This window comes from Neolamprologus multifasciatus, chromosome 9 (assembly GCF_963576455.1).
Source record: "Neolamprologus multifasciatus chromosome 9, fNeoMul1.2, whole genome shotgun sequence".
Lineage (NCBI taxonomy): Eukaryota > Metazoa > Chordata > Actinopteri > Cichliformes > Cichlidae > Neolamprologus > Neolamprologus multifasciatus.
In genome coordinates this window covers 5,123,572-5,137,539 of record NC_140447.1, presented here as the reverse complement: position 1 = coordinate 5,137,539, position 13,968 = coordinate 5,123,572, and the positions used below count along the sequence as shown (strand labels likewise).

General features: G+C 43.4%; 1 protein-coding gene and 1 long non-coding RNA gene across 8 annotated transcripts in view; both read left to right on the top strand.

Annotated features, from left to right (window-relative positions):
• LOC146510869 (uncharacterized) overlaps nucleotides 1-1,216 on the top strand; it is a 1,811-nt gene extending 595 nt beyond the window's left edge. The window contains exons 1-2 of the long non-coding RNA XR_014876081.1: nucleotides 1-15; nucleotides 47-1,216. The exon at nucleotides 1-15 is cut by the window's left edge and continues 595 nt beyond it. This is a non-coding gene — a long non-coding RNA (uncharacterized LOC146510869). The remainder of the gene's footprint in view (nucleotides 16-46) is intronic.
• The window catches only part of LOC146510868 (polypyrimidine tract-binding protein 2-like), a 27,572-nt gene extending 13,807 nt beyond the window's left edge, over nucleotides 1-13,765 (top strand). For all 7 annotated transcript variants that reach the window (XM_085172678.1, XM_085172677.1, XM_085172676.1 and 4 more), the window contains 3 exons: nucleotides 9,921-10,137; nucleotides 10,350-10,427; nucleotides 10,553-13,765. In XM_085172678.1, coding sequence (XP_085028804.1) covers nucleotides 9,921-10,137; nucleotides 10,350-10,427; nucleotides 10,553-10,682 — 425 coding nt within the window. In that variant the 3' untranslated portion in view covers nucleotides 10,683-13,765. The remainder of the gene's footprint in view (nucleotides 1-9,920; nucleotides 10,138-10,349; nucleotides 10,428-10,552) is intronic.
• The last annotated feature ends 203 nt before the right edge of the window (nucleotides 13,766-13,968 follow it).

Here is a 13,968-nt window from a genome sequence, read left to right as displayed (position 1 = left end):
TACCTGTTCAGGTTGGCTCGTCACAGTTTTCAGGGTTTGCCATTAGGTCATAGTACCAGGTAACAGGTCCTTTTTTTAGCACCTACTTGGCCATGGTTCCAAATGATCCCAAAATGTGACGTCAACAGACTGCATCACGAGGCGTCACGAGAGTGTCTCATTCATGAAAATCAAAACCGCCGTTTTTAAAACCTGGCAACAAGGGAAATGGTTAGAAAAAACAACGTTACGGTCCACAGGCCGAGCAGCAGGCATATCGTCGCCTCGATGTCCACTTTGTAGCGTTCGCGTCACATACTAATTACGTCATGGGATGCTCAGCTGTGTTGCTATGACGATGAACACGCGCAGTTCTTCCATTTCTAAGGCTTCCTGCTGCCAACAAATCTGTGAGAAGGCGAGGTAAGGAAGACACACATGGGGTTGACATCAACTGCATCACTGACTACATACATTTCTGTGAAGATACCTGAAGCGCCTTGAGGCGACTGTTGTTGGGATTTGGCGCTGTATAAATAAAGTTGAATTGAATTGAATCCCAGCCAGGACTGTATGCTGTTTTTCCAACAATAAGCCTGGATCAACATCGACAAGAAGGCCCTACTGAATGAGTTGAATGTGGGGCTAATAAGGTGTAGATGCATACAGACCAAACTCCATCTGAAAAACACCAAAGAGGTGTGGAGAGAGATGCAGCTGATGCCCTCAATCAGATAAATTGGCAGTAGCCTGGACACAGCATGAACAATGAACTGACTCTCTATCTTAACAGGGTCAGTACTGGGCCCCCTGCTGCCCTTCTACACTCAGCACCAATCATGATACATCGTCAGCCATCAAACAATCCACCACTACACATCCCCTCCTCCATGCAAAGATTGGGTGTTCGGAACCAACCCCACTCCCACTGTCATCTAAAATTCCCTCTTCATACCGGCCTGTGATGGTAGGGATGGGTATCGTTTAGGTTTTATCCGATATCGGTGCCAAACTTGTACTTTTGAAACGGTGCTGGTGCTGAAACGGTGCTCGAACCGGTGCTTAAAGAATGGAGAACACAAACTTTGTCCAAAAACCTCTTATGTTTTTATTTTTAGCAGTCTCTTTTTTTTCTGCAAAATGATAACCAAGTTAGCCTTTTCTGTTGATACAACATACCTCCTTTGGTTGGAACCGGTGCTTAAACAATGGAAAACACAAACTTTGTCCTAAAACCTCTCATGTTTAGCTTTTTGTAAAAGGATAACAATGTTAGCCTTTTCTGCAGCTATCACCTTAAAGCACTTGTTGCAGGCTGCTGAGTTTGCATCTTTTGCTGTGTACAGCCAGACTTTTGACCGCTTTGACCATTTTTAATCTGTAGCTCTGCTCTAAAAGAACATACGTACCGCCTACTATCCTTGGAAAGGTAAAATGATTGGCTAGAATCCAAAGTGTATGGCATCTCAAGAAAAAAAAGCACTGAAATGTGCGCTGCTTTTCGGTCTGGTTACTACCGGTTATGTCAGAACCGGTACCCATCCCTAGTGATTGGTGTCCAGCTAAGAGCGTAAGTGTAGGGACTACACCAAAGCTACAGACCCTGGTCGCATCAGGTCTGAATGACTTCAGACCAGTTACCTTGACGTTAAGATGTCATCAAGGTGCTGGAGAGACTGGTTCTTGCCCGACTTAGCTTCCAGGTGAAACATGCTGGGGGGATGTGGGGATGGATGATGCTGTTATCTGCCTGTTGCAACATGCTCGCTTTCACATGCGTGGAACTGGTAGCATTGTGAGAATCATATTACTTGTCTTTCCAAGGAAAAACGATTCAAGTGAGAAGCTGCTCGGGGTGGGTATCACCACTTCTCCTGTCTCCTGGATTGCCGTCCGCGTCTTTAAGGTCGGGCAGGAGTGGTGAGGAACTATGTGGAGAAGTCTGAAAGAAGAGCAAGAATCTTTTATTGTCATTATATGTTCACACATAACGAAGTTTTGTTTTGGTACCTTGGCAAACATCAGGCACAAGTTTTGTTGGTTGGTTGGTTGGTTGTTTTGGTGATTTTTTTTGTGTGTTTGTTTTTAAAAAATACGTGTTTACAGAAACATATTCCAATTATAGTCATATAACCGAAATGGACAATGTGTAGACTCTCAGCTTCCATTTGAGGGTATCCACATTCAAATTGGGTGAAGGGTTTAAGAGTTTTTGCTCCTTAACACGTGCCAAAAGTAATTAGCTAATTGACTCAAAGTCGATTCCAGGGCCAGGTGTGGGCAGTTCCTTCATTATGTCATTGTCAGTTTAGCAAATAAAAGGCATGGAGTTGATTTGAGGTGCACTATAAAACAGTTGAATGGACACTATCTGTATGTGCATGTGTGCAGGAAGTCACAAATAGAATTTGGATGTATTTCACAGATCTGGGGAAAAAGCTCTCTCAGTCTGGTGGTGCGTGTTTGTATGTTTCTATACTGCTTACCAGATGGAAGCATTTTAAACAGTCCATTGCCAGGGTGGGTGGGGTCTGCAGGGATACGTCAGTGCCGGAGATGGCAGTAGGATCAATAAAGTAATCCTCATAGCTGGAAGCATCATAAATCAGAACTTGGAGGCATTTGAGTCATTGAGGGACTGGACTGTGCTCCACCACGGATAACCCATCGCACCTTCTCCACTCCACACCTCTAAGGCAGATTTATAGTCTACATATTATTTATTAAATGCAACTTACACTTCTCTCTTACACAACGCCAGTCTCACGTTTACTGTTTTTAACCAACTTTTACTTTACTTTTTAAACCATTTTTACTTTTCATTGTTTTTTGTCACTGTTGTATAGTGCAGGAATTATATCTCATAATATAAGGCCCTTATTGGACACCTGTGACACTCTTATTTTGTTTTTGTTTTGTTTAATTTTATTTATATAGCGCCAAATCACAACAAAAGTCGCCTCATAGATACAGAGAAAAACCCAACAATCATATGACCCCCTATGAGCAGCACTTTGGCGACTGTGGGAAGGAAAAACTCCCTTTTAACAGGAAGAAACCTCCAGCAGAACCAGGCTCAGGGAGGGGCTGCTGGAGCCACTCGCCTAGCTTGGAAGTCACTGCAATAAGTGCTTCGATTACCACGGGGGCTACTGCTACCTTCACCCTCCACATCTTCTCGAGCCCTTCTCTGAGCACTTGGAAATTTTCCAGCTTGGTTAGCACCATCATTTTGTCCGTCTGTATCTGGAAGTACCACAGGATCTTAGCTCAGTCATTCTCCACCATCCTTGGGGGCATCACCCATTTTGACCTCGGCACTTCCAGGCCATACATGGCACAGATGTTTCTGTACACTACGCCGGCCACTTGGTTATAGTGTTCAATGTATGCCCTGCCTGCTAACATCTTACACCCTTCACTTCTGTGCTGGATTGTCTCTGGGGCATCTTTACACAGTCTGCACCTGGGGTCTTGCCTGGTGTGATAGAGCCCAGCCTCTATGGAGCTTGTGCTCAGAGCTTGTTCTTGTGCTGCTATGATTAGTGCCTCTGTGCTTTTTATTTATAAGGTTAGTTAGTAGAGTTGCCAACCGTCCCGTAAAAAACGGAATCGTCCCGTATTCAGAGAAAATATTACGTTTTGTATTGAGCTGAAAAGGAACAGTTTGTCCTGTACTTCAGCTAGAATAGAAAAAGACACCAAGCTGGAGTTATTCTGTGTCTTTGCTGCACAGCTGCTTCTTCTTCTCTCATTCTCTCCCCCTCCATCTCCTGTTGCTACTTCAATCATGAAACTGATCAATGATCAGCTGATCGTCTCTCTTGTTTGTTTATCGCCCACTTTGTGCCAGAAAGAGGAAACCAGTGGATGTCGCGCTAAACAACAGCAGCATGTTTAAGCTTGATCAGCTGTTGTTAGAATTCTTTTAATATTAATTTCTAGCATCAGCTGATGTTTGCTGGAGCCACAGCTGTAAAGCTGCTGGTCATGATGGTTTGGATATGTGGTGAGAGGGAAACATGAAGATGAAACCAGGAGATGTCCTTACTGAATCATCAGAGCTGAACAGGTGATGGAGAAACAGGTTTACCTTTTAGGTGACATGAATGAGTTGAAGTTATGAACTGTTTCTGAGAGACAGATAACACCAGGATCCTTTTCTAAGCAGCTGACAGCTGGTAGCTGTGCAGGGGCGGGTCTAGCAAAGTGTTGCCAGGGGGGCAGGTAGGGCATTAACAGGGAGAGGGGGCACAAAGAAATACTTTTCTTTCTTATTCTCATTTAAAATGTCTCGCTTTTAACAAATAATTATCTGAATCTTACAACTAAAGTTTTTATCAGATGTAAAATGTATAGAAATCATACATATACCAACAAGACTGTACATCACTGTCACAACAGCGTTTGTTTTCATTCAAAGGCTTTATGGCTTTTCCTATAATTCCTGGGGGGCCGGTCTCTAGTCAAAATGCCCAGGCTGATTTTTTTGTCCCAGTCCAGCCCTGGGCACGACACGCAGTTAATTAATGTGAGAAGGTGCATTAAAAAATAAAAGGCCGGGCCAGCGGTGCTCATCGCAAATTAACTCACATAGACACATTAGTTGTGCTGCTTCTTATTACGGCATCTTTGCTAACAACCCCAACTACCAGATTCAACTTGTTGAATCTGGCTAAAAATAACTTAGCCTAGCGGTGAGAGGGACGTTGCTAGCTGGCAGTTTTTTCAAGCAATGTTGAAATTTCCACATTCCAACACTTCAAATGCTTCAGGAGCTGTCCGCTCAGCGCTGCATCGGCACCATGGAAATACACAGATACATCCGTAGACTCGAGACAGAATTCACAGGTGTTTGGACCAATGTTTTCTTTTCTGATCAAACCAGAAAGCTTTAATGAGCAGCTGGGTTTGTCTTGCCTTAACTGCCTGGCCACAGAGGACATCGAAATGCAGCTGATTGAACTGAAAAGCTCGACTCTGTGGGGGTCTTTGCAGAACTACAAACGCAGCTGGAATCCATAGCTGTGCGTTATCATGGAGAGTAAAATCAAGTAAAATTTTATTAATATAACACATTTCTAGATAAAAGATCACAAAGTGCTTCACAAGGTATAAAACAAAAACAGACAAAAGTTAACAAAATGCAATTCTAAAAAGATGTGTTTTTAGTTTTTTAAAAGTGACCACTGAGTCTGCAGATCTTAAGTTCCGAGGAAGAGAGTTCTACAGTCCGGCGGCCACAGTGGCAAAAGCTCTATCACCCTTGGTTTTCAGCCTTGTATGCTGAATAACAAGTAGGCCCTGATCACAAGACCTCAGGGACCTAATAGGGACATAGGGCTGTAAAAGCTCAATGATGTAGGCTGGTGCTTGTCCTTGAAGAGCTATAAATGTCAGAACCAGTATCTTAAAATGGACTCTGAATTCAACAGGGAGCCAGTGCATCTGTATAAGCAACGGTGTCACATGGGAGTACTTAGATGTTTTTGTCAGAAGCCTTGCTGCAGCACAGTCACCTTTTCCGCTAGTAGACTTGAGCCATGTCAGAGCCTGGTGCTGTCCAACTCTTCATACTGGAGGCCATTTCTTGGATGTCTGCCGCTGTTCAGGGAGGTTTCTGTGGTCTGCCCTCAGATCCACTAGCCACTGAGCATTGGCGTTATGGGTTGCGTCCTTCTCCCATATGCTCTTACAGTATTGTTCCGTCTCCAGCCTTGGTGGTGCTGTTCTCATATTGTTCCCCTGTCACTGGGAGTACACCTTGGATGGTTCTGTTGGCAGCTTCCAAGGCCTCAGATATGGACAGCTTGCTCTACTCCTTAGGCACCTTTTTTATTGCACCTTTTTGCCACTCCGATAGTTGGCTAACCTCCTGGATAACAGGTGTAGATCAGCTGGTTAGTCTCGGTTATGGTGGCGGTAGGTATTGTCTGTAGTGCTGCATTCACATCATCTAGTAGATCTTCTGAGGGTACTTCACTTAGTCTTGGGAACTGGATCCAGGTTTCAAGCTTGGCCATGATCCTATTAGGTCAGTTCCTCTTACACTCAATGATCCTTCTTCCATTGCACTTGGGGTTCGGTACCCAATCTCAGTTGGGGGTGATGATGACTCCCCCTGACCTGTCATCCTGGCTCCCCCTTGCCATAGCATACGTGTTGTACCTTGTCAATCCTCTAGCCATGAGAGCAGTCCCTTCTTCCAAATATTGGAACACTGAGGTACTAGTTGATTTGCCATCAATGTGGATGCTGGGTATCGACGATTCCATAGTTCCACCATCCTGTTCCTATAACCCCTTCCGCTGGGGTTACTCACGTAGTAGCATTCCCACAGTGCCCTATTTTTTTTTCTCTTGCCCACCGATGCCGTTCCAGTAGCCCACTTCCAATCATGGTGCCCTGGTTCCTCAACACCTGACCCTGCGGTCCTTGTCCGGGCGACGTCCGAGCTGGTATGATGGCTTCATATTTATCTCTCTCGCTCATTCCCCACATTCAGACACTCGTACATCATACATGCCAGACATGTTGCTATAAAATAGTCACTTGAATAAACTAAAATACAAAATATTGATAAAATAATAACAATAACAACTGTGTGAGAATGATAGATAATTAAAACCTTAAACTAAAACACTACCATGACTGTTGATTGAGATATGTAATGTACATATCTCGATGATCATCTCTTTCATTTTGGCTACGTTTAGCCCCAGATCGTTCTCTCTACACCAGCCCACAAGGTGTTCAACTTCTCTCCTGTACACTTATTCATCGTTTCCAGAAACCAGTCCTACCACTGTGGTGTCATCTGCAAACATAATAATTAGGTTCCCCTCATATCTGGATACACAGTCGTGTGTTATCAGTGCAAACAACAGTAGGTTGAGAACACAGTGGGGTTTGGAAATGGTTTTTCCCAACACGGACAGACTCAGGTCTGTAAGTCAGAAAGTCCAGGATCCACAGTTCGTGTTCAGGACAAGTACGAGGAGTTTCTCAGTTAGTTTCTGTGAAGTAATGATGTTAAATGCTGAGCTAAAATCAATGCATAGGTGTCTTTGCGGTCCAGATGGATGATAACGGAATGTAAGGTGGATCTTGCATACTTTGTGGAGCAGTTGGAATGATAAGCAAACTAGAGCGAATGTTGCAGGAAGGCTAGCTATGATGTAAATGGACTGGTTCTTATATAGCACCTTTCTACTCTTCTGAGCACTCACAGCGCTTTATATAACTTGTGCATTCACCCATGGATATTTGGCATGCAGACTAGGGGAAGCAAGGAATTGAACCACCAACCTTCTGATCGGTAGATGACCTGCTCTACCGCCTGAGCTACAGCCACCCCGATGTGTAGCTTGATAAACTGTTCAAAACACTTCATCACAATTGGCGTCAATGCAATGGGATGGTAGTCATTTAGACAGCATATGGGGTTTTTTCTGGATGTTTTGTCTGTAGCTCATTGATGCCGTTGTGTACCCCTCCAAGTGACTCATTAGCAGTGGCCTCGGTATTAGCGCTGGGCGTTATGTAAACAGCAGCTGTGATAACAATGGTAAATTCTCTCAGCGGGTAGAATGGCTGGCACTTCACAATGAGAAACTCTGCCACATTAGTCACACAACACTGCACTCAGCTGCCATTAACACATGAATTTTAATATAAATTAATATAGATGCACAGACCTCCACCTCGACTCTTACCGGAGCTAGGTGCGTCTCTTATATTATATTACATTATATATATATATATAGTATATACATTGGGTGAATGTGCAGTAGTAGCAGCAAGCAGGTGAATTCTGTACATTAATAAGAATAGAGATCTGACTATTTTACAGAATAGACATAAACATATTTAAACATATTTAAAATTAAAGGAATTTGGAATGTACATTGTGCTGATGGGTTTAGAGTGTCTGGAAGAGAGTCCTGTCTCAGTCAATTATAGATGATGTGAGAGGGCGGGTGTGTGTGTTTAGGGCCCGGATGGCTTGGGGATAGAAGCTCCTCTTGAGTCTTTCTGTCCTTGCCCGGATGATGAGGAACCTTCTACCGGATTGCAGGAGTTGGAACAGTTTGTTGGCAGGATGGGACGAGTCCTTCAGTATCTGCTCTAGTCCGGCATCTCCTGGTGTAGGTGTCCTGAAGCGGGGGGAGAGCAATCCTGCAGCAGCGCTCTGCTGTACGGATCACTCTCTGGAGAGCTTTTTGGTCCTTCACACAGCTGTTCCCAAACCACGATGTCATGTTCTGTGTGAGGATGCTCTCCACAGCGCCTGTATAGAAAATCCTGAGGATCTTTGGAGAGACCCTGAACTTCCTCAGTTGTTGTAGGTGATACAGGCGCTGCCTAGCCTTTTTGGTCTGGACCTGAATGTGGGCTGACCATGTCAGGTCTGAGGAGACGTGGACACACATCGCGATAGAATATGGTTAAAACACGCATGCGCAGTGCATTTGTTTTCATATGCACATGGTGGCAACGGAGAATGAGAAGGGGGAAAGCGGATCGTTGAGTGAAACGGATGAACCAGAATTGGTTTGTAAAAATGCTGCAACTTCAGTGATGTGGAACTGGTTTGGTGTTTGTCCGTCAGATACACAACAAAGCACTTTTTGTAGTAGAACATGCAAGCGGGCTGTCGTTATTACCGTATTTGTTGGACTAAGGTGCTCGTAAATCTGGGAGTAATCTGGGTCCTAAACTCCATCAAGTCAAACGAACACTGCAGCACACTGAGAGTTAAAAACTGTCCAAATTCTTTCATCTTTAATAAAATGATCAGCGTTGCTGCTTTACCAGGTGTAACTATGAAGTTTAACATCCAGGCATCCATGAAAACAGGATTTATTAAATTTAACAGAGTTAGAAGTTAGCAGGAAGTTAGCTCGCTAGCTTCCACCTAAGCATGATATAGCATGTTCTGACTGAGAGCTTTCTGAAACAATTCAAACGTACAGCTCTGCTATCACTTCCAACATAAATGAAGACAGAAAACTAAACAGCAGTGACGTTTGTAGGGTTACTGAAGTTGGGCTAGCTGATATATAATGATGTGCTACGTGACCGCTAGCGACACAGCTATGTTAGCATAAACTTCCTGATGGTTCCTGATGGTTAGAGACAAATACAGTCGCATGGCAGGATGCTGTAAACGGACCAAACTTCAGTCAGGAGAACAACTGAGATAATCCATCCACAATACGAGGTTAGTCATTAATATACTGCAACAACATGGGAACAGAGCAGCTGTGATAGAATTCAGCATTAATGAATCAATGTTACAGAAGTGGAGGAAGCAAGAAGAATGAGTAAAGTTTGATTTATCTGACTGCTTTGTTTTGCTTAATGCACCTTATAATCCCGTGCAGCTTATGGTCCGAAAAATACGTATTTGACTTTTTTATTTGGCACACTGCAGTTTAATGTTGCAAAGCTCCTCTTTTTAACTTCAGTGGGTATTATACATGGTTATACTCAGGATATGTCAGTGACAATAAATGGAGGGTTTTTTGCGTAAGTAAAGTTGTGGAGTTGTATTTTTTATTTTGTCTCGCATCAATTATATCGTCAGTTATATCGTGATCGCAAATTTTCAAATAAATATCGTGATGAATATTTTTTGCCATATCACCCTGCTCTTGTTGCAAGCAAGCATTGTAGTTCAAACAACGTACTTTGCCCTGATTTTCAGTAAGGTCTCTTGGCTGCAAGTTTTACAGCCAGAATGTTGGATTTGCAAAACAAACAAAACTTTCTCACCTGTCCCTCGACGAGCCGCTGCGTCCATGCGCACCGCCACATTACATCTGAGTGGATGTGTTGAAAGATTTCACTGTGTTAAAATGGCATAGGAATGTAAAAGCCTTGGGATCTGTTGATACATAGCATTCATCCTACTGATATTTCTTTTACCCCCACTAAAGCTATGAGCCACCTGAATGGCCAAAAGATGTACGGGAAGATCATCCGGGTGACTCTGTCCAAGCACCAGACGGTGGCGTTGCCTCGGGACGGCCTGGACGATCAAGGTCTAACCAAGGATTTTGCCAACTCCCCACTTCATCGTTTCAAGAAACCAGGTTCCAAGAACTTCCAGAACATCTTTCCACCCTCTGCCACTCTTCACCTTTCCAATATCCCGTAAGTGCTGGTATGGTCAGTTGGTATCACACAGAGGACACCGAAGGACTTCTGAAATACTAACTAGCACAGCTGTTAATGAGATTAACTGTGTTCTTGGTGTGGTGGCTAATGAACAGATCTCATTGTTAACAGTTTATATTAAACTGCTAAATGATTAGACTTGGAGAAAAGAGCTGATGTCTTTGAGTCTGTGTCTTTCACTTTGGCAGACAAGATGTGACAGAAGATGACCTGCGGCTGCTCTTCTCCAACACTGGAGGCACTGTGAAAGCATTCAAATTTTTCCAGTACGTACAGCTGTCCTACCTACTGGACAAGTCCAGGCTAACATTTGTTAAAGATTCCCGTAAAGCTCCATCCTGCCACTTCCATCCATCTAGTTAATCTGTGGTATTTGTCTCGTGTTTTCAAGAGATCGCAAGATGGCTCTGATCCAGATGTCAACAGTGGAGGAAGCCATCCAGGCACTGATCGACCTCCACAACTATAACATGGGAGGCAACCAGCACCTGAGAGTCTCGTTCTCCAAGTCCACCATTTAAGAACGTGACCCACAGGCTCCTGACAGTACGACTGTGATGGTTGAACTATTTAAAGCTCCTAGATCGTCTGAACACCAGGGGGACCACATAGATTGAATCAGTTATCTTGTATCATTCCTTGATATCCTTTTCTTTAAAAAGAGCAACGTTGGTCCCCAGCTCTTTCTGAAGTGTCTCCATATGTTTTTGTCAAGCAGAACCTTGAAATGGTTGGTTGTCCCCCTGTACGTTAGTTTTAAATGAAAAGATACAGTACTCGTGTGCCTTACTCAACTATCTTTTCCTGCAGTTGGATATGTTAATTTATCAAACTCCTACCGAGGCACATCAGTATTAATGAGTTGATGAGAATGCAAGATGTTTCTATTCATCTAGACAGAACGGTCTAGAAGCTGCACCTCTGACTGGGCATGGCCGTGTTTTTCTTCTCCAGTTTTAGACGACATTTTCCTTTTTAGTTTAGCAGCAGGAGAGCTGAAGATTGCTGAGGTAAAATGTTTTGGTAGCCTACGACAGGCAGTTTAACTGGAACGCCTTTATTCCAAAGGGACGTTCAGTGGGAGATTGTTCTAGCACAATCCATGCATAAGAAACTATGACAATGTAGTAAAGTATTTTGTTATGTGCTTTTGGAGCCTTCCTTGCTTTTCTTTTCTATAGCAGTGAGGTTTAATAGTTGGTGACAGTGTTCTTTAAAGCATGCGTGATGATAGGATCTCACATAAGTGTTGCATGCTGTGGAAGCAGTAAAAAGATGAGTCCACTGTGATTGCATTGTCATGTGACACTGTACTTGAGAGGGCTACTCAGTTGGACCAAAGTTTCTGTGCCTTTAGTGTTAAATCATATAAAAAAAGAGCATTTTAAGTGTTGTGTATATGGGGAAAATGTCCACGATTCAAAGTGTTCACTGAATTCTTTTATTTTTAAATCACAAACCTGATTTCATAGGCGTTTGTTCTGAACCAATCCTGGTGTATATACGTATATTTTTTTTATCGTCAAAGCTATGTTTTTGTTTTTTTAATGCAGTTCAGAATGTAAGGATTTGGACTCAAGCTGGTGCAATTAAAGGATAAAGTTTTTCTAACAACGGAGGTTCAACTTGGTTTTCTGTGTTTTGAGTTTCCCCTCTCACGGTGTCTCTTATGTGTTCAGCATTACCTCTGTAGCATGTCTAATAAAACTCTTCTGTAGCTCTGCATTCACTTCCTCTGTCTCACTCCTCTATTTTATGTCTGCTCACTTTGGAAACCATCTTCAGTCCTAGGTGGGAGAAGACCAAAATCAATTTGGAGACACTTGAAAACAAGCTCTAATAAGCCAGATTGAATCCTGTGAAGTTTCTAGATTATAGGACACTTTCTCGATGTTTCCCACTCTGCCAGCTTACTCAATCTGTTCCTTTAATGTCTCGCTCTTCTCTCCTCTGGTGTTTCCCCATTTTCTGATTAGCCTAAGGACCACTGCTGTCCTGACCATCTGTTTGGGAGAGCTTGACACAACCACAGGCATCAGTAACAGGCACTTTTTAGTCTCTGCACACAGCCTTAGCCTGTAGAAATGTGAGGGCTTTTGATTTAGCCAGCACTAAAACCCAGCTGACAGGGAACATATAAACCACACAGAAGGCCTGCAGCTAAACTGGGGGTTTAAACTGGGAAACTCTGTGCACTGACAGATCCCATTACATTGTATAGAATGGCATGAAATGTAATGGACACAGCATTTAAATGTGCAGAAAGTGAATTTCAATCTGTAAATAAACTATTAATCTACTTCTTTCTATTAACCGGAAGGTCTTGTTCGTGGTTCGCTCCCCGGCTGCTCTACATGCCAAATATCCTATGGCTTCAAGTTGCTCTCCGATACAGCTGGATGGATAGAAAGCACTAATCTAGAAAAGCATAGACAAATGTGCTTGGCTGGCTAAGACAAAACACTTGATTTTGCTCATGCAGTCCATTTACTATTTCCTCCCTGAGCTAGAAATGGTAAATGGTCTGTATTTTGTATAGCGCTTTTCTTGGTCCTAAGGACCCCAAAGCACTTTACACAGTCATCCACCCATTCACTCTCACATTCACACACTGGTGATGGCAAACTATATTGTAGCCACAGCCACCCTGGGGTGCACTGACAGAGGCGAGGCTGCCGGACACTGGTGGCCACCCTCTGACCACCACCAGTAGGCAACGGGTGAAGTGTCTTGCCCAAGGACACAACGACCGAGACTGTCAGAGCCGGGGCTCGAACCAGCAACCTTCCGATTACAAGACGAACGCCCAACTCTTGAGCCACGATCGCCCCTCAGAAATGACTGAAACACTGGAAGAAGTGCTAGTACTCACACTACACCACAGTTTTATTAATTTAAAGAAATCAGTGCATCCAGTGGCATAGTTCTAGTGATTAACAAAAGTGGAAAAATGTGATTGTCAGTCCGTGATCGTGAGGGACACTAAGTTTGAACAGTGTGGTATCTTAGACTGGAATAGAAAAGCCCTTTGTTGTCATCGTACATGTACAACAAAGCTGTGGGTGCTCCACGCAAACTCTGTCAGATTAAAATCTGAATAGCAAACAGGATAAATATATACAATTTAGGAATGTATACAAAATGAGAAAGGCATGTATTAGAGAATAAAATTGTTACAAAGTGCTTGGAAGTAGTGTAAAGAAAAGACTACTGTGGAAACTACATGAATGATATAGAGCTAGTTTCTTTCAAAGGTTGGCTGTAAGGCATGGTGCCGAGTGGGTAAAGAGAGGAAGGCATTCAATGTCCTGACAGTCTGGTGGAGCCTGAAACGATGTGTGGGCGTGGATCCCGCTCTAATAAGTGGAACCACTAATAGTGGAAACTACTGGAAAATTACTGTCATCACTACCAGCACCAACTACACTCACAGTTTGAACAAGAGCATCTTCCACCACTGGAGACGGCACTTAAAGGTAGGGATGCAATGATACCAATTTTTTCAAACCGATACAATACCGATACTTGGATCTGAGTACTTGCCGATACTGAGTACAAAAACCGATACTTCTACCACACACACACACACACACACACACACACTGCCCGTGGATTTTCTCTTGACATTTTTCATCGCTTTTCCAAAACCTGAGTTAAAGTTGGCTGTTCCACACTGCTGACATTTTGTTTAGCCTAGCTACAGCAGCCTCCAGTTTCTCTTTTTTATCTGGAGCTGCCAGTCTCACTCGCCTAACCCTGTGCCTGTTTAGCGCGGGATGTCCCCCTAGTGGCCAATCTAAAAAACTA